The following is a 25,369-nucleotide window of genomic DNA, read 5'->3' on the forward strand; positions in this document are numbered from 1 at the left end:
GCTGCAGGGCCCGTTGCAGGGGTTGGAACAGCTGCAGGGCCTGTCACAGGGGTTGAACTGCTGTTTCTTAGCTTTGCAAAGGCAGAACCTGTCTACTTCATTGGATCCAGCAAGGGGAAGTGCAAAGTCCTGCACCTGGGCAGGAGCAACCCCAGGCACCAGGACATGCTGGGAGTTGTCCAGCTACAAAGCAGCTTTTTAGGAAAAGACTTCGGGATCCCAGTGGACACCATAGCTAAGCTGACAGCATGTGCCATTGCAGCAAAGGCAGGTAATGGTATCCAGGGCTGTGTTAGGCAAAGCGTTGCCAAAGGGCTGAAGGAGGTGATCATTCCCCTTTACTCAGCACTGTTGAGGCCACAGCTGCAGTGCCATGTCCAGTTCTGGTCTGCGCAGTAGAGGAGTGATATGGAGCTACTGGAGAGAGTTCAGCAGTGGGCCATGAGGAAGACTGAGGGACTGAAACATCTCTCCTGTGAGGAAAGGCTGAGAGAGCTGGGGCTGTCCAGCCTGGAGAAAAAAAGTCTCTGAGAGGATCTGCCCAAAGGGCACTCATTGATGTATTCGAGAACTGCCGGAAGGGGGATCCAGGAAACTACAGGCCTGTCAGTCTGAGCTCGGTGCCAAGGAAGCTCATGGAGCTTGTTATCTCAAGTACCATCTCGCAGCACTTGGAGGACAACCAGGTGATCAGGCCCAGTCATCGTGGCTTTATCAAAGGCAGGTCCTGCTTTACAGCCTGATCTCCTTCTACAACAAGGTAATGCGCTCAGTGGATGGGGAAAAGGCTGTGGCTGTGCCACAAGGAAAGGCTGCTGCAGGGCCCGTTGCAGGGGTTGGAACAGCTGCAGGGCCTGTCACAGGGGTTGAACTGCTGTTTCTTAGCTTTGCAAAGGCAGAACCTGTCTACTTCATTGGATCCAGCAAGGGGAAGTGCACACTGAGGTGTGGGGCTTGGTCAACAGCAGGAGTTCAGACCAGAATGATTTCCGAGTTTATTGTTCCAGACCCCAACCAGTAAACCCGTAAAGATGCTACTAGCAGATGTTTACTATGCTTGGGAGATAGGGAATAGAAATGGACTCTGCACGCTCTCAAACAGGACGGAGGCAAGGAGGTTTGTTGTACCGTATCCCCTAGCTCAGTTTTTGTTTTGCTTTTTTTTCATCTTCCACTCTGGATGCTGTTATTGTATTTTCTAAACTTCAAGAAATAGGGAATGCCGCAGAAACACCATGTATGTTGCACAGGGGGGATAATTTACCTCTCTGTACTTTCTAGCCCCACAAGCTAAGTATAAACAAACCTTCTTTTTCTTCTGTTTAGAGCATGAGTTAGATGTTTCTTAGCTGATACAGTAAATTAGTTTTGGCCCCACAGAAAATGTTTTCTGTGTTACCCTGAGAACTGAGACACTCTTGTTTCTACCGAATCCATGTTAGTCCAGATGAGATCAGTTAAAGTAGAACTAAAACTCCTCTCTGTTTCGAATGTTTCAGTGATCCAGTTCATGATGCTGTTTCACACGCAGCCTGCCCTGGAAGAGATAATTTAGCTGAACTGCACCTAAAAAGAATTATTTTATGGTCCACAAAAAAGCCTTGAGACCTGACTGCACAGGTAACCACACAGAAACAAATGATTGGAATTTGGGTCTTAATTCAATGTAAACTGAGTTTATGATATGCACACATATTTAAGCAGTTCTTTTTGTTAAGGTCTAATCTCTTGGCAAACGTGTCTTCAAATCATTAACCTTGCTGGTCTGCTTAAAGCCCCTTTTTGCTGACACAAACAGCTAAGTCATCATTAGCACACTGTCCTCTTCTATCACAGGCTCTTTTACCCAGCTACCATGCAAGCTCCGTTTAGTGCTGTAAGAGGCTATCATCTCTTTTAAAAGATAAGTCAATATTGACCATGTTTTCCAAGACAGAAATAGCTTCTGTTCATGTTTCCATATTACAGAAGCAGAAAGAATTATGATTCTTTCTTTGATCTCTATCACACTGCTACCTGTCTCCTGTTTCTTCTTCTGTATTCACACTTAAAGGTCTGGCACCCTTCCCTCTGTTTAATGGAAACAAATAATAATTGATGCACATTCATATATTTATTCTCAGTTTTCCAATCATCAGACACGCCTGTGTAGATTGGCAACAGATCTAAAACAACTGAAAAGGTAGACAATTTAAAAAACAAAATATAACACAACCATTCTTCATAAAATGCTTGGAAGTATTAATTTGGTAAAATATTCAGCGGTGAGCCATTCTCTAGTACATCAGTTTATGATTTACTGAAATCGTTAGTTCAAACACACGGTCACACATCACCCAGAAATCCTAATCTCTGCCGTATTTTCCTTGCCTATCAGTTAATGGAATAAGAGGATGCTAAAATCATTCAGGAAGGATACTTAGTTCCAACCTAGAGTTTTATTGAGCAGTACTTCAATTTCCTGGTGTGTGAGCTGTTAAACTTGCAGCTTTATTAAAATCCAAAGAAACGGCTTGCTTTTTTTTTTTTCTTTTATTAAAAGATTGCCAGTTAAAAGCTGTTTAAATAAAGCCAAACCTTTCACAACACCTGTGACAGAAGCAAGTATGGTAGTATCATTGGCTATTAAAAGAAAATTGCTGCACGATACAGAGATTTTTCCTGATTCCTGCTTTGAAGTAGAAGGAAAGATTATTTTATTTCTAAATGCTGTGCTTGAAGTCTGGATGTTGAGCTTGATCCTTTTATTCAAGGGTGGTGGTGGCGGATCTTTCAGAAATGTCTTATTTCACAATTTGTATCTGTTGTATTGGAGGATAATGAAGTTTGTGCTGCTGCTAAGCCATCTGCTGTTTATCGTTTGGGAATCCTAAAACGTCAGGACACTGCGAATACTGCAATATAAAATGACAAGTTAGTGACTGTAGAAAACCCCTGTGACAACATCAGCACAATACTGCTGTTTCCTCTGAAAATCTAGGTTATTACTCTTAACCAGGGTACTCCTCACCTCCCCTGCCTCAGCTTGTAGGAAAGTGATGGAGCAAGGTCCAGCAAGCTGAATATACTTGGTATCAAATGAGGAAAGAAAGGGGGTAGGAGAGCAGATCTGAAGGCTGCCAGGAGGGTAGTGGAACCTTCAGCATTGGAAAGATAAGCATTTTCTTTCCATTAGAAGGGGTTAATTTGATCTAAAACCCCCTCAAATTACAGCCTGTAAGTGGAGATACACCTGCTACAGTAAACCTAAAAAAATACCACCAGGGTATAAGCATTCCCATTCACTTTTTGAGGCATTTTTTTCTTTCTTTCTTTCTTTCTTTCTTTCTTTCTTTCTTTCTTTCTTTCTTTCTTTCTTTCTTTCTTTCTTTCTTTCTTTCTTTCTTTCTTTCTTTCTTTCTTTCTTTCTTTTTCTTTTTCTGATCAGGAACAACATGCAATAAAATAATTAACTGAGCTCTACTGTGGCTCCTTTCTCAAGCAGGATATGTTGATTTCTGGTATGGATGATGGATGAAAGGGGCCAGAAATTTCATTTTTTCAAAAGTAGGGCTTGGCTTTCATCCCCTCATCTGTTAGAGTGCAGCTGGCCTGAGGTATGGGGACAATGTGCATAGATCAGAGATAATCAGGAAAGGTGATTAATTCCCTTTCTTGCAAGTGTTTAAAAGGACAATCTGAACTTTCTAATGGTCTTGGCTAAACTATCATAGGTACACTGCAGTGGGATTCTTGCATGCTCTATGCAGAACGCTGTGAACACTATTTCATTTAGTAAACACTAAAATGTTTGACTGAGTAAATGATCAGGGGCAACATGTCTCTGTCTTCAGGTTGACTGTCGGTATTTTAGCAAAACTGATGTTGTCTATGTCCTCGCCACTTCCCCTGTTTGCCACACTAAAATCCAAAAGTGACATTTGCAGCACATCTAAAATAAGGACAGTCAAAAAACGGAGTAAGTGCTGCATAGTTAAAACCTGGGAACAAACCTAAAAGAAAGCATCAGGGGCAAAATTCTTCATCTGCTACATGATTTTTGTGTTTAGAGCAAGTAATGCCTAAAAAATTGCTAGCAACTGACAATGAAAAGAAAACATCAATATCATTCTCCAGACTGTGTAAGTTATAAAGAGCTAGAACCTTCAAAAAGGTAGCCCCCACATGTATTGAAATACACAAAAGTATTTCCCACTTCCGCCAACAAGAATTTTCAATTATTGCCGTGGTGAATCCTTGTCAAACATCTCTGGCAAGCAATATTTCTGATTTCAACATCCAGTGAAAACATAGTCTGAGTTGAACTCACAATATCTGAAGAATGCATGAGAACCAAATTCTGAGTTTGCAAATACTAGTTGTGCATATACACAAAGTAGTTTCCCTTTTGAAAAGCTCTAAAGTTTAGGGCAAGCTACCCAGTGACTTTAGGACTAATTGCACTGGGACTCTGTTCCCTAACTCATAAGAAGAATGGTATTTTGCTTTTCCAGTAAATGTAGGTTATTTCTCTGTTCCTGTTCCTCATCCTAAAATGTTTCCTGGAATGTGAGGTAACTGACTTCTGGCGCTCTGCAGATTGACATTTTCAGTTTCCTTGGGTTGCTTGCTCTTTTTCAAAGCACGGTGGGCACTGATTTGCTGATCTGTGTGTGTTTTTCTCCCTCTGCCACTCAGACTCTTTGCTCAAACTAGACAGGAAGCAGAATCCAAAAGTTCCTCTGGAAGGAAATAAAACATCCCTTACATTTCAAAAACTAAGGTGTTGCTGCCTTTGTTACTACAGCTGCAGCTCACGGACACACAATATGCTGGGCAAGATTAAGGGGCACGGTGCATTGCTTTCACCATTCTCTGTCATGAAGTCGGTCATGTTCTGTTATGGTACAGTTCTTATTTATACAGAACTTTTATAATTAAGCAGTGTTTACCTCTTCCCTGCCCTTAGCAGATCAAATCCTTCATTGATTTTACTGAAAGGAAGGGTGTGGGTTATTAATGGGTCCAGAACAAATTTTTTCTTCATGTAGTCAGCAACCAGCTTGGGGACTGAATCTTTACTCTTCCAGCCTGAAAGAAATCCACAGGCAATGTATAATGAACCATTAAATGCTTGTGAAAATGGGAAAAACAGGGACTTAAATTCTTAGATAAACTTTCTACAGCAGAATAGCATGATGAAATGTTGCAGTATGTCTTTACCTTTGTAATACAGAGTGCCAGGAGGAAACATGATGCTGTATATAAATGCAGCTAATCTACAGTGGAGTGCAATGCATATGATAAACCCAGCAAGTGCTTTACTGATACAAGACTAAGCTTCTGAAGTTTGAATCTTGAAAGAATCCAAACTTTTTCCCACATGAAATACTGATTCAGGCTGTCTATTGATACTTCATGCCCTCAGTAACACATAATTAAAAAAAAAGCCACAGTGATGACATCTATGTTGGTAGCTAGAAATTTGATTGCCTAGACGAAATAGGGCAGCAAGGTATTTATTTTTCTTAGAAGCAGTACTAAATAGAGCTCTCTCTAACAGCAGGATCCCCTTCCAGAAGAACTTAATTTGTCTTTTGTTATTTTATTCAGGTGTCTGCTGAATCTCTCAGAGGAACTGGTTGCAAAAGGGAAAATCTCTTGTTGGAATTAAGCTTCCTCTGGCCTTCAGTTTTGTGTTCAGTGATCTAGGGCTCACTGAGTGTAGGAATCCTCTGGAAGAGCCCAGAAAAGAGAAGGAACTGGGAGTGATGGCAGCTTGCTGGGGCCTGACCTTCATGGCAATCAGGTTGGTTTGAGTCCTCCGAGATTCTCGACTCTCCATCTTGTTCCCCTGCTCTCTCTTCTTTTTCTCTTCCTCTGTCTTTTTATCCCTCTTATTCTCCATTTGTCTTTTTCTTGGTCTTCTCTTCCTTTCTTAATACCCTCCCACACTCTTTTGCTTTTTCCTCTTTTTCACTTTTTTTTTCTCCCTTTACCCCTTTCCTCTCTCTCCCCTCTTTCTGTTTTCCTCTCCCTTTCTCCATCCTTTCTTCATTCCTTTTTTTCTCTTTTAATACTTTTTCTCCCTTTGTCCTTTTCTCACATATCTTTCTCCTCCTCTCTCCTTTTTTCTTTACATTTTTTCCTGCCCCCTTTCTCTTTCTGTTCCCCCTTCCTTCTCTGCCCCCCTTCTCTGTCCTCCTGCCCCCTTCTCCCTGCCCCCTCTTTCCTTCTCTCTGCCTTTTTTCTCCTTTTCATTTTTCTCCTTCCTTCTCCCATTTTCTGTATTTTTTTTAATCTCTTCCCTTCTCTTTCTCTCTTCCTCCCTTCCCCTTCCTCTCTGTTTTTCTCTCTCCAGTAACCACTTCTGATAAGTGAGTCTCCTTAATGAATTCTCTTTGTGCTACTTTGTCAGCAAAATAGTTATCAGTAGTATGTCCAGTTATCGGTAGTATAATAAGACAAGCTAAGCAGTGAATTTAGATACATCTGCTTTGATTCAAGATGATTTACAAGTTCCCAAGCCAGTTAAATTGCATCTTTCCAAGTTCTTACCTCCAAAGACAGACCCTTTCCAGGTGCGACCACTGAAGAGGAGCATGGGGTCAAAAGTGATATTCTGTGCTGCAGGGGGCACTCCCACAATCACGCTGACTCCATAGTTGTAGTGGCATGAGGCCAAGGCTGCAACCTGCATTGAAAACAGAGAGGGACGTGCCAGGGTCACGCAAGACCTGCCACTTGGAGCACAAACATTTGGTCCCTTCTCCTCTCAGGAGTCAGCTTGCACTTCATGTTTTGTTATTGCAGTCACATCAAACAATTTCTCAAGCTCACGTCCTTTGTCTGCTGTCATGTTTTAGCTTGTTCTGTTTCCTTGCTTTGTCTTATTCATTAATGATAAGACACTGTTGGAAAGAAGATACAGAGTTATGTGAAATTTAGCCACCCTCCTTAGGCTCCCTTTCTACCAGAATATAGAGGGACTACATTTAAGCTCCCTTTCCGAAGTTTGTGAGTGTCCTTCTGTCCTTACGTCTTAGTGGCAGATAGCCAGATTTCACGTTTAAAGTTAGCTTCACAATTTGCCAGTGGCTCTCAGCCCCTCACCCTCGGTGCTTAGTTAGTTAGAGAAGAGAGAGCTAACAAGCTAATGCCTCTTTTGACATTTTTGGTTACATACCATGGTTTCGATACGGCCAATGACCTCGAAGGAGTAGTCCACGCCATAGCCAGTCATTCCAATCAGCACTTTGTGAATGGGCTCCTTGTAATCTTTAGGGTTAATGCAGTCGGTGGCTCCCAGCTCCTTGGCCTTGGCAAACTTGTCACTATTGATGTCAACGGCGATGATGCGAGAAGCTCCAGCCGCCTTGCAGCCCATGATAACAGAGAGGCCAACTCCTCCAAGGCCGAAGACAGCACAGGTAGAGCCTGCTTCCACCTATGGTAACCATATTAACACAGTATCCTCTTATCCTGTTACAGCCCAGGTAAAGTGCAATGCATGTTCTTACTATCAACATACTCACCTAAGCCAATTCTTGTAACTTAGATATCACACGTTAAAAAGAAATTTGCATATGCATACCCTACAAGTCTAGTAGCCAACTATGCTATTATAATCCTACTTGTGACTAAGGTAATTTGTTGCTAAAATACATGTCTGAGACTAGGTCTTCATTACAGCACTCAGCTTCAGGCTTATAACCAGTTTTTTTTTATGATGCTCTATATTCCAGTGGTGTTAAGATCTGTAGTGTCACTCCACTGGGGGTAGTGCCAGCTGTAAAAAGTCACGTTCGTGTACTGCTACAAATCATGAATTTTCCATGTATAGGCTCCCTGTATTCCTAGACTTAAGTTACAATAAAATAAATCATCTCATAACATTTTTCTAGGGGTAATACAGCTAGAGTTCTGAGAGAAAACCTAAAAAATGGTAGTAAGTTTTTTTTTAATTGGATTTTGAATTTAAGATTCCTAAGTACCTTAGAGAAACGTAGGCAGGCAAAGAACTAGTATCTTCTTTCCAGCCTGAACTCTGCGAAAGGAGCCTGTACTTCCTGGCTGCCATGCTGAAGACCTGTTTGCAGGCCACACAATCCTGAATGGCCCAGAAATGCCCGTGGTACTTACCTTTGCAGTCTGCAGAGCAGCTCCATAACCAGTAGAGAATCCACAGCCGATCAGACAAATTTTTTCTGGAGGAGCAGCAGAATCGATCTTGACTGCAGCAGTGTCATGCACTACTGTGTATTCAGTGAAGGTGCTTGTACCAATAAAATGGTGAATTGGTTTTCCCTTACAGGTAAACCTACTGGTGCCATCAGCCATTAAGCCAGCAGCTGAACCAATGCTGTTTGAAAGATAACCAGAAATAATGGCAAATGAGATCTGTTGGATGCGGTCAGTTCTGTGTAAATTAAAATCAAATAAGGGCCACAGGTAACCCAGGAAACTCACTCATTTTTAATGCACATATTACCCTTGGAGCTTAAGCAAGCGCTGCATTCCCCACACTGTGGAATGAAGAGGGGAATGACCTTGTCTCCTAGAAAGAAAACAGGGATGACAGGGGTGTTAAAGAAAGAAAAAAAGACAAAAGGCATGCAGGAAGCATGCAGGTAAAAACATAAAACAAGCATATTTTATCCATAGAAAAATGTGCACTAGTAGTGCAGTGCTGAACTTATTTCCTTCATCTGCCCACATGCTGTTGGAAGATAAACCATCTCTCTGATGTAAACAACATCATTAATGCACTTATGACAACTACTTTCAACATGCAATATCCCTGGTGTCTTTCATAAAACTGAGTCTTAGCTCTGATATAAAATCTTGCTAGATGCTGCCATTCACCAAGTACTCATTCAGCAGTTTTTTGCATCTTCTACTTAAAAATAATGCTACACAGGTGAGGAAATGGAGATAAAACTGACATCCATTAGGACAGGAGGCTGACATGCTAAGATAACAGGGCTGTAAACTGCATGTAGAAAGAACAGGAAATTATTAATTTCCCAGCCCTCTTGTGTCTCTTTCTTATTTGCAGTCCTATTACTGTTGCTTTGGAGTAAAGGCAGGTAAAATATTTTTCAGAGAAGCCCTGATACACACAAGGTAAGACATCTGTAATTCTCTAGCACAATGTGAATAGCAAAGTAGCTGCTACATCCTCAGTGCAATTTTTTACTGCTGTACATTTTCCACAACAATAAAGTATGGTAAATCCAGAACAATCCCTAGACTGATAATTCCTAATGCAGATCAATTTGTGATGTGGCAGTTTTGAAATGTGGCTAGTATTTGATGTCTTCGAAGTCAAAGGAAATCTTTGATTTCCACTAAAAAGTGGAAAATGACCTACAGAACATAAAATGTATGCACATGCATGCACACACACCACAACCCCCACTTTATTTAGAACTTTTTGTTGTAAGCTTAGTAATCATTCTGGTAAAACAGCTTAGCATGTCTTTTTTAGAAATCAGAGTTGTAAATTAAGCACCGTCAGAGAAACATGATTGTGTGCGTGTTCAGACCTGCTGTTTCAGCTCACCTGGAAACACATGGCAGCTAGCATTAAACAACAGAGTGATTTATCAAGTTTTTGAACCAAAACTTAAGAGAAAAAGCAACCAGGGCTATCACTGAATTTTGAAATACACATATTTCTTTGGAGTTAAAACAAATCAGAGATCTCAAATAAAATTTGTTCTCATCACACATACCAACCTGCTTTGGACAGACTTCATACCTGCAGCCAGTACAAACAAAGACAGTAGAAGTACAGAGGTGTTAAAAGTGAACTACTTAGGTAGTTTAACAAACTTCCTGGATAAAATTCAGCATTGCTACACAGATTTAGCTCACTGCATATTTCTTCTTAGCCCTTGTTAGAATTTGTTAAATCCTGGAAAATTGTAGTGAAACCCTGTCGAATCTTGCAGCAGGTTAGAGGAAAATCAACACCTTTTGCTGACTTCTGTATCTACTGTCTGTGGTTCACAGAGGATGCAGTGTGAGGATTATCCTGTGGGGATGTGTGCTCAGAGCCATCCAGCACAAGGAGAGAGCCCTTGGTGAACAGTGCTGCTGGCACTGTCTTCATTGCTCACTTCAGCACTGACGCTGAACCCAAGCAAACCTGCAGCAGAGAGGGCATCCCAGTTGTGTCCTGATACTCTTAAAATGAAATAATGAAACACAAAGACCTAAGTTCTGATCTACTAAAGTTAATAGATTATTTAGATGTTAGGAGAATGAAGGTGCTTTAACATGTTGTCTAATGCTTTTTCCCAAGGTATGATAAACTATACTTTTATTATTCTTGAGAGAGATTAGTTGTATAAACTGTGATTACAAAACCTTCAGCCAATACCTGGTTTCCTCTGACCAAGAGCAGAGAACCTACAGGAAAAGCACGATACCGGTGGAAAGCAAGGCGCAGATGTTTTTGTCAAAAGAAAATGAAATGGAATGCAAAAAATCTGAAAATAAATCGAGACTGGGAACACAGAAAGATGTGAACAAACAGCACATACTGTTTTTTAAGATATCCTTGAAAAGACTCAAAGTTGGCACACACTCAGCGATACAAGTATTCACGCACATAACAATCTTGACATAAACAGGAGTCTGAAAACTCAGCACAAGGTTTGTGTTCAGTATTATGCTGTTTCATACCTGGCTTTAACGAAGTTACTCCCTCCCCAACACTCTCCACAACACCAGCCGCCTCATGCCCAAGAATTATTGGAAAAGGCATAACCAGTCCTCCAGTTACCACGTGGTCATCGGAGCGACAGATCCCTGTGGCCAAGATCTGATTTAGAGGAACAACAAGAATGCTTCAGCATTTATCTATGTCACGTCACATACAGAAGTCAACATATGTCATATGTTTGGAGCAGCCACTTGCTTCTCTCCAAAATCACATGTGCACACAATAAAACTAATCTAAATTCACACCTTTGATTATGTGACTCATGATTTTCCTCATTTGTATTGTTTCAGCCAAAAAATTTCAGCCATACGTAGTATTCTACAGTGCATTTTGCCTTTTCTTGCATTCAGCGCAGCCGTATTTCTTTTAAAACTTTCAAGTATGCCTTTACAACTTTTATTTTGACAAGTGCAGCCATTGACACCATGTGAGGAAACCTCTCTTGAACAACACTTGAAACTGCTCTAAAATGAAAACATCTGACTGTATCAGATGGTCAACACCCAGACAAAAAAGGAGGCACCCAGCCATGCTGAGCAATTTCCTAGCACATATTCTAAGAAAGTAAAGGAGAAATTCTTGCTTCCTGGGGATTCAGATTTTTGCCTTGTTGCAGGTGTGTTATTAAAAAACAAACAAATAAAAACCTGACCTGTGATCACACTTAGGACTTGAAGTATGTTCCATAGTATCTCCCTGAACAGTAACTACTCACCTAGTGAATATTTTCCAAGACTGGATCCTAATAATCTCTAGAAATAATTGTGACTAACAGCAAGATTGAACGTAATTCATAGCACTTATTTTTAAGTACCTTAATGCGAACTTCATGTGCTTTTGGTGGGGCAACTTCCACTTCCTCGATAGAAAATGGCTTATTGGCTTCCCACAGTACTGCTGCCTTGCATTTAATAACCTGCAAAAAGAGCAAAGGAAAAGGGAATGGCACTTGCACTGGGAAGGTCACCACACCAAGACAGATTCTTACATTTCGACATGCAAAATTCCTGCTCATTTCTTGGGTACAGGGAAAACTAGAGAGAAAAAAACAAGTGAACAAAAACCACAACCAATACCAAAGTAACTGTATGTAAGCCCATGTTTTTTTCCCACCAAGATCACGCCTGACTTTGTTCATATCTCTGCTCCCACATTCAGTCCTCCTCTTTCTTTGTGGTGTCTGCTCATCCCACAGCTTTAAAGGACTCCAGGCCATGGAATAAGGTTTTCCATGTCTCCCTTATGGGGAAGAGTGACTCCATTAAATTCTACTGGCTGCAAGTGTTCAGGTGGAATCATCTTGACAATGCAAGAAGTTCAGTGCATGCCTAAGCATCCTGCATGACCCGGGGGAGTGGGGACTCTCCTGCAGTGTAGCACCACTGTGCTGAACAATTCTGGTGAAGAACAATAGCAACCTTCTCATATCAAAGCTTTTGAGGAAAAAACAGACGTCTAATTAGCAAGGACTTGTCAACTGGTAATGAAGAAAACAAGCACTAGGAAATAATAGACATATGAAATAAAATAGCACACTCTGAGCAGGCAGACACGAAGTGGGAATGAGCACAATGCTTTGAAAAAGAGGCTCAGGAGACATCTGCACTAAATTTAATGCTTCATGTGCCAAGTGCAAGTGTGATCAGTAAAAAATTTACAAGTGAAGCCAGATTTTAAAGGGCAACATTTAATGGGCAAAGGGCCCATTAATGGAAAAAAGGGCTTTATGTTTATACTCTATTGCACACCGCACGATAATGATTACACAACTTGCAAATGCAAAGCTTAAAGAACAAAAAGTAGCCAATAACTGTGGACTGCTGAGAACAAACATATCTCTCATTACAATTAGGCATTGGTTAACTCCGCTCTGTTGTGATGGCTGACTCCCTGTGAACTTTTGTCAGCTAGAACATATGCATGTTCTCAACCAACTGATCTACTACAGCAAGAACTGTCTGGAGTCACAGCATTTTCATTTTTTTTTTTCTATTCCTGTTTTCCACCAGCCTGACAAGTCAGTGCAGCAGAGGGAGAGTAAGTTGCAGAAACACACCCTTTTACAAAGGATAAAGATCATGCTGCATGACCAAGTAATCTGCACGGTAACTCATGTATTAACTCCAAGACAAACACGGTGAAAACAAAGTGGTTTAGGTCCACCTCAATACTTTATTTATCTTGCTCAGTCAAAGGCTGAATGGAGAGCCAAACTTGCTGATTTTACCTCCACATGAATTAAAATTAATTTTGCACTTGCTGTATCTCAGAGTTAAAGAAAGCCTTATTTTTTTTCCCCTCTCTCGTTTTGTTCAGTTTTGGAGTAGTAAAGACAGCTGGCAGGAGCAGCACACAGTCCTGGTACTTTCTTAAGGCACATTCCAGCAAGGTGCATTCCTTCAGTCATTTTCCATGTATGGCTTCCTGTCCATTGACCATTCTGCCACATTTCAGTGTATTTTAGCATCTCTCAGGTAGCCTGAGAAGCTTGATACACTGACATCAGCAGCGGTAACAACCTCACTGTCTCTCATCACTTTCTATCAAAGATGTAAATACTCGTTTCAGTCCCAGCTCAGTACTGCATTGCATGTGATACGTACTTCAGTCTTCATTAGCTTAACCCTTAAACTCATTATATGCGTATTCAAACTTAATGACTGTCTTAACATAAACAAACCCTGAAATATAACACAATGTTTTCTGAAGACAAACCATTAATAAACTGATAGGAAATGTCAAGAAGCTAATAATAGTTTGAACCAGCCTCGGATCTCAGAATGGAAATCAACACAGCTGGTAAATACATTTATTTATCTGAACACTCACTACATTATATTCTGTATTAGCCCATCCAATCAGAGATTAAAATTAGCTTGCTCACCCTGGGGTGACTTAATTCTCATTCTAGCACCATTAGCTTATGTTGCCTCAGTATTTAAAATAAATACATAAATAATTATTGCCTTGAAGAGTGTAATAACCATTTCCTAGGAGCGTACAGCATTCTGCAAGGAAAGGCAGCTCTACCATAAAAGCTTTCTCCGAAACTGTCATTTATGCCATACTACCAGTATTTGTGGTGTCCCTGCAAAGAAACTGCATTTAAAATACATTACTTAGCTGCAGAAAAAAAAAAAAGAAAAAAAAAACTTTTCTAAAAACATTTCTGCTTACTTTGCCTGCTGTGCTCATGTTGACTGGCGTGTCTGTTTCAGATCTTGCTACCACTGATTTCTTGTGCCAAGGATTGGGTCAGCTGCGAAGTGGTCAGGTTGCTGATTCCGCAGGTCCTGTCCAATACACTAGAAGCTTGTCTAGCAAAGTGCTCCTGCAAGTGCATTGCTCCGACCTTTTAGCCAAGCTGCCAAGCTCAGAGTCCCACCCCTTAAACATCCAATGCACTAGAAAGAAAATAAGCCACCCGTCTGCTGAAATCTTGGTTTTCCCAATTCCTTTGTCAGGCTCATCCCCACCCTTTTCACATCCCATCGGTGGCTGGCCTCAGCTGGAAGCTGTCCCCTCCTTCCACCTCGCCAGGAGGCTGCCCTCCGAGCCTGCTGCTCTCAGTGCAACTGTGGGAGCAAGGAGAAAGGGGGAGTGCTGCTCTTGATCTCACAGAGGCAGGGTCATGGGAACACGAAGGCTTTGTTGAATTATTTTGTTGACACTCTTAAGAGCTCAGCTGATGAATTAGAACATGTTATTGTGCAAGATGCTTAAGAAATATACACTGTCAATCTGCAGCCCTAATTGCTCCTCCGATTCCTTAGTTTTACAGTCTGGCTACTCATTAATCTGTTGGACTGGCTTTCAGTGATCACTGACCAAGGCCAACGAGCTGATCATGCTGATGGGAAAACAAAAATCAGTAAGCTGGCCAGAAACTGAGAGGATGCATGTTTCTTACGACGTGCAACACTGCTGATTTCACAAGAGACCGCCTGACCTGTTGGATCTGCCAGCTCCAGCAAGCCCAGGTCCCTCTGCTCCTCAGGCACCCACACACTTACCCTCTCCTGACACAACATCTAGGGGTTGTGCTGCCCACGGATCACGAGTGGAAAACGGAGGTGCAGGTGCATTTAAGGGCTCCGTGCTCCTTTGAATCAGGTTAAGGCTCCCATACCAATAGGCAAGGGCAGGACATCTCCTGAAAGCAGGGTTCACCATGGACAGGCTGGGGAGCTCCTCAAGGCTTGTTTCTATTTCAATATATATAAATATATTTTTTTTCCAAATACTAGATTTTTTAAAAATTATTTTATTTTATTTTATTTTATTTATTTTTTAAGATTTCTACCTTTACAACACAACGAAAGGCTGGGTGGTGGTCAGCACCACATGCCTTTGCTGTGGATTTCAAGCTTCATCTATTTTCAAATTATTTCCAACACTTTGAAATCAAGATTTTGCCCTCAGAAACAAGCAAAAAAGAAATAAAATACTGCATATAACCTAAGTAATAAGTACTAAGTACATCAGTCTCTCAGAATTACCTGTATGATTAATTATTTTAAGAAGGTGTACAGAAAGAGGAGCTTGGGAGAAATGTGGCAGGTATATGTAATGTCAGGTGAATGCTTTGGGGATGACAACAGAGTGCAAGAGGCTGAAGAGGTCCAGCCGGCTAGGGATGCAAACCATGTTTGGCCCAGGCTAGAAAAGCAGAGATCAAGAGCCCCTGCTAAACTGTTTCCAAGACCCACAGATTAAAAAAGAGGGGGTGTGACCTGAGGCTTCCTATGTAAAAAAGGCTCACAGAGTCCATAGGAGGTGACCTGGCTTACCTCCAGGGAATGGCAGACCTCGGGGTACTCATCCATAGGCGCTGCTCTGCTGTTGCAGTCTCCCCGCTCCCCAGTGCTTTTACAGTATAACAGTTCTGCTTTATACAGCAGTGGTCATAATTCATCTCAATGGATGCTTCTTGAAAATACAGAGCTACAGATGGCACAGAAATTTCATTTGCTTTCAGCAAAGTTCATAGGGAACCTAGTTCCATAAATATATTGATTTCCAATAATGCTGCTGATCAGCCATGACTGCTTGCAGTATAGCAGATGCTACATGATGTGCTTACACGCTTTGTTAGCTGTGTAATCTTCGTGGCACATCTAAGGCAAAGGAATCTCAGATAAGCCCTGCGTTGGCCAAGCTCACACATGGACACTATGACTGACCCGTTATGTAACTGTAAGCAACAAATGCTTTCTCCTGTGTACTGCTTACAGCAAGGCACTGACACCAACTCACTGCCAAGACAAAGATTATGCAGAAAATCACCATGTCTGAAAGAAGGGGCTGCAGCTCTTTGGTTGCCATACAAAACGGGCCAGGTTAGCTTGCGTTCTTCCTCAAGAAGGCACTTGAACATGGACTTGTAACAACCTTGCTCTGAGCTCCGCCAGCTAGCCAACAGAGACTTCATGCTACAACTTTGACACGTCAGCTGGGAAAGATTCTGCACATGGATGGCCAACCTCAAAAAGCAAAAAAGACTCATTCCTCACCCAGCTAAAGGGAAATCTGCTCCCCAGCTTGCCTGTGTACCCCACATAACCATACATCTCTGAGAGTGGGGTGATGGCTGAAGAGCCCAAAGTAGAAGGCTGGGCACCTGTAGGAAAGGGCAGGCGATCACAGTATCACAGTATCACAGATTTCTAGGTTGGAAGAGACCTCAAGATCATCGAGTCCAACCTCCGACCTAACACTAAGTACTCCACTAAACCATATCGCTAAGCTCTACATCTAAACGTCTTTTAAAGACCTCCAGGGATGGTGACTCCACCACCTCCCTGGGCAGCCCATTCCAATGCTTAATAACCCTTTCGGTAAAGAAGTTCTTCCTAACATCCAACCTAAAACTCCCCTGTCGCAACTTTCGCCCATTCCCCCTCGTCCTGTCACCAGGCACGTAGGAGAACAGACCAACCCCCACCTCGCTACAGCCTCCTTTAAGGTAACTGTAGAGAGCGATAAGGTCGCCCCTGAGCCTCCTCTTCTCCAGGCTGAACAACCCCAGCTCCCTCAGCCGCTCCTCGTAAGACTTGTTCTCCAGACCCCTCACCAGCTTGGTCGCCCTTCTCTGGACTCGCTCGAGCACCTCCATGTCCTTCCTGTAGCGAGGGGCCCAAACTGAAGGCAAAACTTGGAATGCCTCAGTTTCTCAGCCCCTGAAGCGATACCACAATCTTATATGTTGCCTTGTTTTGTCAAGTTGAAAATTTTTGAGATGTGGTGCTATTAGAGAATTGGTATTGTAACACAAAATGTCAGCACAAATATAATGTGTTGAAAAAGCCTCCAAGTTCTCCCACTGAGGCCTTCAAGGTAGAAGATACATTCTGTGTACTCTGCGTAGAAATAAACCCAAAACAACATGGCTTACCTTCCTGTACTGTGATGACTTCTTTCACAAAGCCTCGGGAGGCAGGACCTAGTGACTTTACTTTAAAAAACAAAAAAATTGCAACAGAATGAAGAATTTCTAATCCAGTCTATCCCTTGACAGCTGTCTTTTTCCTTTCTTCCAAAGTTCCCAGCTATTTTTCATTATCAGTTTCTTCTTTGTTCCCTTTGTGCTTCCTTTCCCCTCAAAACTCCCCTCATGTCCTCACCTTTTTGCATGCCAGTTCCCTGAAATGTTTTTCCAGGGAATGGAGTGGAAGCCACCTGGAAACCATCTCCTTTTGCCAGACTGGATGCCTCCTGCTGGGAGCACTGGGCAGTGGATCCTGTCTGCAGGTGTAGGTGGCACAGTCTTTAGGAAAAAAGTGTCAAGAAAAAGGACTGCACATGGAACCAGTGAAACGCAAGCCGACTTGCATAACTGTGTTGCAGAAACTGCTTTATCTGCATTGCTCTGCCAGATTGCTCAAGATGCTGGGAGTGGGGTTTGGGGACAAGGCATGCAGCAGCCCCAGGATGCAGGGAACCTGTAGTGCTGCCCCTTTTTGGTTTGCTCTTGCTCAATGTTTTGATTTGGCACTGCCACAAAATACATAACTGCTCTCTAGACCCCATCCTGTTCCCCTCTAGGGCAGTTAACTACACAAGTATATTTTCTTTAAGCTTATCTACTTAATCTATTCCTCTTTATGCAATTAAAACATAAGTAATCGCTACCAGCCTTTTATCTAATTTGTCCATCTCAACACATGGCACTAATATTCCCTAAGTTGTGTCAACAGCTTGATGCCCAGGTGGAGGCCAGTGATGAGCGGTGTTCCTCGTGGGTCGGTATTGGGACCAGTACTGTTTAATGTCTTTCTCGGTGACATGTACAGTGGGATCGAGTGCACCCTCAGCAAGTTTGCTGATGACACCACACCGAGTGGTGCAGTCAACACACTGGAGGGAAGGGATGACATCCAGAGGGACCTGGACAGGCCTGAGAGGTGGGCCTGTGAGAACCTCATGAAGTTCAACAATGCCCTTCAAGTGCAAGGTCCTGCATCTGGACTGAGGCAATCCCAAACACAAACACAGGCTGGACGGAGAATTGTTTGAGAGCAGCCCTGAGGAGAAGGACCTGGTGGTGTAAATTGATGAGAAGCTCAACATGAGCAGGCAATGTGCACTTGCAGCCCAGAAGGCCAACCATATCCTGGGCTGTATCCAAAGAAGTGTGGCCAGCAGGATGATGAAGGTGATTCTCCTCTACTCAGAACCTCCTGGAGTGCTGCGTTCAGCTCTGGTGGTCCCAGCACAAGAAGGACATGGACGTATTAGAGCGAGTCCAGAAGAGGGCCATGAAACAGAACAAAGGGCTGGAGCACATCACTTGTGAAAGCAGGCTGAGGGAGTTGTTGTTCAGCCTGGAGAAGAGAAGGCTCCAGGGAGACCTCCTAATGGCCTTCCAGTACCTAAAGGGGGCCTTCAGGAAAGCTGGGGAGGGACTCTTTGTCAGGGAGTGGGGGGATAGGACAAGAGGGAATGGTTTTAAACTAAAAGAGGGTAGATTGAGATTAGGTATTAGGAAGAAATTATTTACTCTGAGGGTGGTGAAGCAGCGGAACAGGCTGCCCAGAGAAGCTGTGTCTGCCCCACCCCTGGAGGTGTTCAAGGCCAGGTTGGATGGGGCTTTGGGCAACCTGGTCTGGCGGGAGGTGTCCCTGCTCATGGCAGGGGGTTGGAACAGGATGGTCTTTAAGGTCCCTTCCAACCCAAACCATTTTGTGGTTCTATGGCTCCATGACATTTTCATTTTGGGACTGTTACTTGTGCAAAGGACACAACTCTGAACGTGCTCAGCGGATGGTATCCATATCTGCAGTTTCTAACTATTGGAGCATGTAATGGGGGATGATTCTTTTTTACTCCCACTTCATAGGCATTACAGCCTGCTTTTCACTCCTCATTCCCCTCAGGGCTGAACAGCCTTGCATCACCTGCTTTCCTGAACTGCTGCATGAAGTTGACTCCAGGTGAAAAGCACTAGTTATTTCTGCAACCACCTTCATTTAACATACACAAGATTAATTTTTTTCTTGCACTGAACCTGACCTAATTTAACAGGATGAAATTATAATCACAGCTAAAGTAATTTAACTCTTCATAGAAAATGCTTTTAAGGCAAATTATGGTTTACAGTTTTTAGTGGTAACTAAACATTGTCATACAAATAACATGCATATTAACCTTAGCCAATACTTAAGTATTTTTTTTACATAGGTTCCTTTTTCCCACATCTATGCTGTTGATATTATTTCTAAGCTTACTAAGGTACATTTATATTTCTTTTCAAACCATGATTTAACTGTCCACAACTAAATAAGTAAATAGTTCTGCTCTCACTGAGGTTCTTTAAGTTGAAACTTCAGTATTTCTTCTCCCTGATAGCAATTTCCAAGTTACTTTTTTACAAGTCACTTCTTACTCTTCAGAAAATGATAAACACAAAAGATTCAGCTCTAGACTCTACACGTTAAAAGTAAATAGAAAAAAAATACAACATTGCCAAAGCCCCATCCTGCATAGCATGGAAGCTGTGAATGCTCACCTCCTTTGTACTTCTTCCACCTACATGTTTCAGGATGTCCAAAGGATTAGGTACATGAAACACTGCAGGTGATCACTAGTATAATACTAAAATGGAATTAAAATTGAGCAGCAGGTAAGATTCAGATACCACACAGGCCAAGCCAAATCAGATCTGTTCAAACAGCTTGGAGTGAATATCTGAAGATTAAACAAATGTGGATTACACAGCAACGGAGCTGGATTAAGCAAGCACAGAATTACAACATCTGGTTTTGTGAGAAACATAACCAAAGACTTCTGGAAATAAACAGCAGCACCTTTCAAGAACACAAAGATAATATGTAATAAGTCAACTGGGAATTGTTCGTGGGACAATGCCTTACTCCTTTTAGTAAGATGAAGAACTAAAGCCAAAGGTGGAAGCTGCAAATTAGCTAAACACCAGTTATGAAAGTTTGCGGGTTTAGAGCAAGTATTAAAGTAATTTGAAGACAAAAAATAATATCTAAGGAGAGCAGAGATTCAAATACAAATGCTTTTTTTTTTTTAAATAATATCTTCTACCTTCCCTTTAGATCTCAAAAAAAAATAATAAAAAGAGACATTGCAGCCTAGTTACAAAAAAGATGAGAAGAATAAAGGATATCTGACACTACTTTAAAAGTAAAAATTGAGCAAAAGGGTATGAGTATGAATCAACAGTTTTATTAACTACTGCCTTTAGGAGTGCTCACAAGACATCAGATGCTGATGTTTCAGCTGATAGAGCCACCTTCTTGGAAGAGAGACACTTAAGCCATACATTTCAAAGACGAGCTAAAGTTTAGTCAGCCTTAGATTTCGCCATCATACTGAAGTTCACCTCTACCTTTTGAAATAAATTATCACAGGAAGAATGTGCGCTTACCTAAAGTTTCTTTTAAAATCTGGTTCTGTAAGCCGATACTTTCCAACAATGTGAACCAATACAAGTAACAGTGCAGTGAAAGTATCAGCTTCAGCGTGCTTAGCTTATGAGTTGTATACTGGACCTGCAACATAAACAGAACTTTCTATTGCTAGGGACAAGTCAAAGAAATGCTGGCACTCTTCAACCATCTCCCACCTTATCTCTATGCACAGAGGATTTTAGAAACGCCATCTTCAAGGTCTGTTTTACGAATATATCAATAAGTAAATGCATTGTTAATACATGCAAGCCACCTAAATCTGCCCAATGCACAGTAGAATCTCCCCCTAGAAATCCTTGCCACCTTGCCAAATCAGAACAAATTAATCTCCAAAAGAGCCATTACAGCTGCCTACATCTTTGTAAAGCGTCCATCAACACTGTGGGTGTACCTATGAAAAAAAGTGTGTTTACTTCATCATCTATCTATAGATTTCCAGCTACCTGTGCATTTAAATAGCAGATAACCGATCTTTCTCCAAGTTTCCAGCAAAGGAATATCAGGTTATTGAGTCAGTTCAACAAAGTGACTGATGGCAAGAGGTAACCATATTTCAAAGGGAAGCCCAGCAGTCCTCCGCTGCACTCGGGTATTTTTTCTATTTTGGTTCCTGGGCTCTGGGGTGCAAAGGGCAGGCACAGGCTGTCTCCTGGCTGCAGCTAAGGCTGCAGCTGCCCTAAGCCAAGGTGCTGACACAGGTGTTTGGAGTAACTGGTCGGGGCGGACCCTCTCAGTTGGCTGCACCCCTGTGCTGCAGGCTGGTTTGCAAGGCAAGAAATACCACCCGTGGCCATCCTGACTGAAAGCCCTCAGATGGGGTATGCAGAGAGGACCTGGGTTTAGTAGTCAAAACCAAAACATTCTCACTTTTTTCTTTCTTTTTGGAGGGTGTGTGATATGCAGCAACAGTTTTAAATGCTGAATGTCAGTTTCTGTGTCTGACACAGAACCTAGATACTTGAAATGTGACATGCCACAGCATCTTCACTTTAGGTTGTTCTAGTTTCCCTAAAAGCTAAAACCTTCCTGTAGGTTGAACCTACTTCTCAGTTTACATTGTGCACTTTTCCAGTCAAATAATTCAGACGTCCTCCTGCAGAGTCAAGTTTAGAATTGAACAGAATTGCTCCATAAGCAAACAGAGGGTCACAATGAACTTATATGACATGTAACAGGAGTCTATCTGGAAATTAAATCAGAGATAAATTGACCTGAATCCAAGAAAAGAACAAACAGGGGGCTAGTACACTAACCTGCGGTAGTGTACTAGTGTTTGGGAAATTGCCACAGCACAGATGAACACTACTGGGGTTCCAAGCTTCAGAAATCTGGTATATCTGTCATAAAAGGAAGGGAAGGGAAGGGAAAAGTGTAAATATCTCTGGATGTTTTCTGCTGTTCAGCAGCTGCTTAGGGTTGCTAAGTAATAGTTCTGGCGGCACCTGAAATTTTACAAACCTTGTGATGAAAATCATGTCTTTCTTAAGCAGAGCAATGATGCCTGATGGTGAAACACTGATCATAGCCTTGTAGCACTTCTGTGCAGCTTTTCTTTTTAATGTTCTGTTCTCCATCACCATGGCAGACAAGTGAAGAATTGATTTAAACTGAATCAAGGGCAATTCAAATTACACTTCAGAAAAAAGTTTTTTCTTGGTATGGGTGGGAAAAAAAAAAAAAGGATTACATTAGAGATGGTGAGTGGTGTGGAGCTATTATCTTGGAGCTCTGTAAGACAGGGTTAGATAATCATGCCACAGATGATCTGCCCTAGGGACAGCAGGGTGAAGCACATAACTTCTCAGCTTATTTTTCTACAGCTTTGTTAACTTTGTACAGCTGAAGCTGGATTCATAGAAGGATTTTGCTTTAATAAATGCCTGAGTAGGTATAAATGTAAGTGTATATGTAAATGTAAATAGGAGTATAAATATTTAATACTGTCCTCTAAAACTAGTTCCTTGTCCTTTTTTATTACAAAAAAAAAAAGTACAGGAATCCATCTCTGCTTCCATCTCTTATTCAGTGGTCCACACCTGAAATATTCAGGTGTGTCCAAGGAAAATCTTAATACAGCCAGGTTTGTAGATTACAAACAGAAGATAAATGTGCTTTCTTAAATAACACAAGCTACAAGCTAGAACACCAGAGTGCCAAACAGTGCTACAACTTGCATACTATATATAAATCCAAAATGAAAATAATTTTTTAAAAAAGTACACTTAGTAACCTCCAAAGCCAGTGGTACATGCTGCCTGTAGAGCTGTTTTGGCTTTCCTTTTCAAGCCCACCTCACCTTTTCTGTGTGCAGCACTGTGCAAGTGGAAGTGGAGGAAGCTCTATGTCCACCACCAGCATATTTTTGGATAAAAACATTACAGGAGTGGCAGTGACAAAGGGTAAACATCCTCACAACGCAAGAGGTGGTGTTACAAGAGGCAAAATTATTTGTGCCTCCAAAAGTCTGTCTCTTCACAGGACCTTGTAGCTGCTCAGACAGCTACAGCATCACGTACCCCACACCAGATCTGTTGCTGCTCAGACCCGTTCACTGCACAGCACAAGCGCTCCTGGGTGCCTTTGTTTGCCTTTGTCACCCACAGCTGTACCTCTGCTGTGAGACCCCCACCTTCCTCCTGGGACCAGCTGGCAAAGAAAAACCTGCAGAAAACCCAGAAGGCAGGTACAGATGAACATGGGAATCCTTATTGCAAAGTTACGTCTGAGACCTGTAACTTCCTACAGCGGTATTGCAAATTGCCCTGGAGAGAGCGTTTTTTGGACACCTGCATATCCAGAAACTAAATGGAGTACGTTGGCTGGGGTTGTATTTCCTCTACAAAATGGGTAAAAGGACTTTCAGTGAGAGTGAGAGTTTAGTGTAATTCACCAAGTTTACCTTGCAATACAACCATGCTACTGCCACAGTGTTCATAAATGCCATACGTTTATGTTTAATGATCGCTATTCTGTGGGCTGTGTTAAATAGTTTTGGTCCAAATCCTCACAATCAGGACAGCTTGAGAAACAGCTTACGATCACATTTGTGAGTTATTAGTCAGACTTAGCAGCAAGTCAAATGATGTGAATTGGTTTAGAGACCGAGCCTTCTTCTAACTCCAAACGATTGTTGCTTCAAAACACAAAGGAAGAAAACAATAATTTGTCAGTTAATTCCTTCATGATAAATATGTTCAGTTCCTAGGCTTTCAGTTCAGCTTTGTTCAGTTACCAGTCTCCTCACAGAAATGCAGGAGCAAAATTACAGAGATAAAGGTATTGTTTAATCTCTTGTCCACATTTATCTCATGTGAACATGAAATGCTGCCAATAACACTGCCTTCAAATCATTTGTGGGAATTTCATAAGCATATGCTTCTCTGAATAACCCAACCAAAGAAGTGTGAATGAGAGAGAACCTTACCAAGCAAAATTGGTCTTTCATTAGAAATGCTTTTCGCTGTCAATACAACTCCAAAAAATTGGTTGCCTTCATATACTTCAAAACCCAACTATTCCTTGAAAACAAGCAGCTACACACTTCAAGCATGAAATCAAGTGATAGGTGTTGAGGAAGCAATCACCTGAACTGCTGCAATAAGCCCTGGCCAGTTCAAACAAGAGATATACAATCTCTGCCTTTCTAAAATGCAATTATTGTTATCAGATACCAGTAAGATAAATAAGTGGAAAGAAAAAGCTCAGAGAATCAAAGAGACTTACTGCCTGATTTTAGCCAGAAATTAGAACCAAGAGAGGAAATTAATTGCTAAATAAATATTCCTACTTGTTAAGTAATCATATCTGGCATTATGGAACATACTAAACTCACCCCTGGAAGGAGTGATAAGAACATGGAATTCAGCCAGAAGGGAGCAGGTTCCCTGCCCATAGTAAGAACTGATAAGATCTGCCTCTCAATGTCTTCAGCTGGCAGTTCATGAAAGGATCCAGACCTTAAAATTTTATGGAAGCCCTTCCCCTCACATTCTGAAGATATTTGAACATAGAAAGATCACAGACTTTTCTCAACTTGGCTTTATCCAGCATTTCTGTTGGTTTTCTCATTATTTACTCTCCGTTGCTATTTATTGATCGAGTCTGTTCTGCTTGGAAACTTGTTTTAGCAACTGCCATGGACATGATCTAAAACAGAGATGTTATTTCCTTTGCCTGAAGAACATCTGGCATTGAGAAAGTTATCTTAATTAATTAACATTTGGAAAATTGGACTTAGGTTTCTCATAGCACAACAAAATACAGACCCATAAGAGCTATTCCCTTAAAAATGAAAAAAAAAATCTCAGCATTTTTATAGCACTGTAATGGCTGAAATATAGGTCAAATCTGGGGAAAGGAAAGTGTGAAAAAGCAAAGTGCCAGAATTACTGGCAGATTCTGATACCTTAATAATGCCTCGTCCTTTAACTTTCCACTGTAGTCAACAGGCTAAGCTGAACAAAGGAACTGTAGACTATCCATCTCTCCCAAGACACATAACTTTGGCAACTAACATTACTGGTCTTTACCCGACTCTTTCTTCTTTTAGGTGTGTCACTGTCTCTAACATTTAACATAGTATGCACTGTTATTTTGCAGTAGTAGCTCTTGATATGCATCCTAGTCACAGAATTACACTGAATTTCAGTCTACGAATTTACTCTTTGCTTTATAAAAGAAAAGAAGTTTTCCCAAATGATCATTTTCATCAATTTACCAG

The 25,369-nt window shown here is 41.6% G+C and overlaps 1 protein-coding gene and 1 long non-coding RNA gene across 3 annotated transcripts; one reads left to right on the plus strand and one right to left on the minus strand.

Moving 5' to 3' along the window:
• Positions 1–10,109, plus strand: LOC106029567 (uncharacterized). 2 transcript variants are annotated; one of them, XR_001203276.3, is made up of 5 exons: positions 1–760; positions 1,500–1,620; positions 5,593–5,788; positions 7,264–7,409; positions 9,997–10,109. It is a non-coding gene; the product is annotated as an uncharacterized lncRNA (long non-coding RNA). The 2 variants fall into 2 exon arrangements; XR_010831283.1 differs by lacking the exon at positions 9,997–10,109 and adding an exon at positions 8,019–8,139.
• On the minus strand, positions 2,866–14,336 carry LOC106029566 (alcohol dehydrogenase 1). Its single transcript, XM_013170849.3, has 9 exons — positions 13,889–14,336; positions 11,526–11,627; positions 10,672–10,810; positions 8,449–8,536; positions 8,122–8,341; positions 7,166–7,426; positions 6,538–6,673; positions 4,932–5,070; positions 2,866–2,894 (listed from the first exon to the last, which is right to left on the minus strand). The coding sequence occupies exons 1-9, from the start codon at positions 13,904–13,906 to the stop codon at positions 2,870–2,872; spliced, it is 1,128 nt and encodes a 375-aa protein (XP_013026303.1). The 5' UTR covers positions 13,907–14,336; the 3' UTR covers positions 2,866–2,869.
• Between the last annotated feature and the right edge of the window lie 11,033 nt (positions 14,337–25,369).

The sequence above is a fragment of the Anser cygnoides genome, chromosome 4 (assembly GCF_040182565.1).
Source record: "Anser cygnoides isolate HZ-2024a breed goose chromosome 4, Taihu_goose_T2T_genome, whole genome shotgun sequence".
In the NCBI taxonomy this organism is placed as follows: domain Eukaryota; kingdom Metazoa; phylum Chordata; class Aves; order Anseriformes; family Anatidae; genus Anser; species Anser cygnoides.

What these genes read in the sequence shown, in the direction of transcription:
- LOC106029566 (XM_013170849.3), bottom strand. An exon ending in AATATGTGCATTAAAAATGA is followed by an intron (nt 8,342 to 8,448) that starts GTGAGTTTCCTG and finishes TCTTTCAAACAG; the next exon opens with CATTGGTTCAGCTGCTGGCT. An exon ending in CTGCTCTGCAGACTGCAAAG is followed by an intron (nt 7,427 to 8,121) that starts GTAAGTACCACG and finishes TGGTTACCATAG; the next exon opens with GTGGAAGCAGGCTCTACCTG.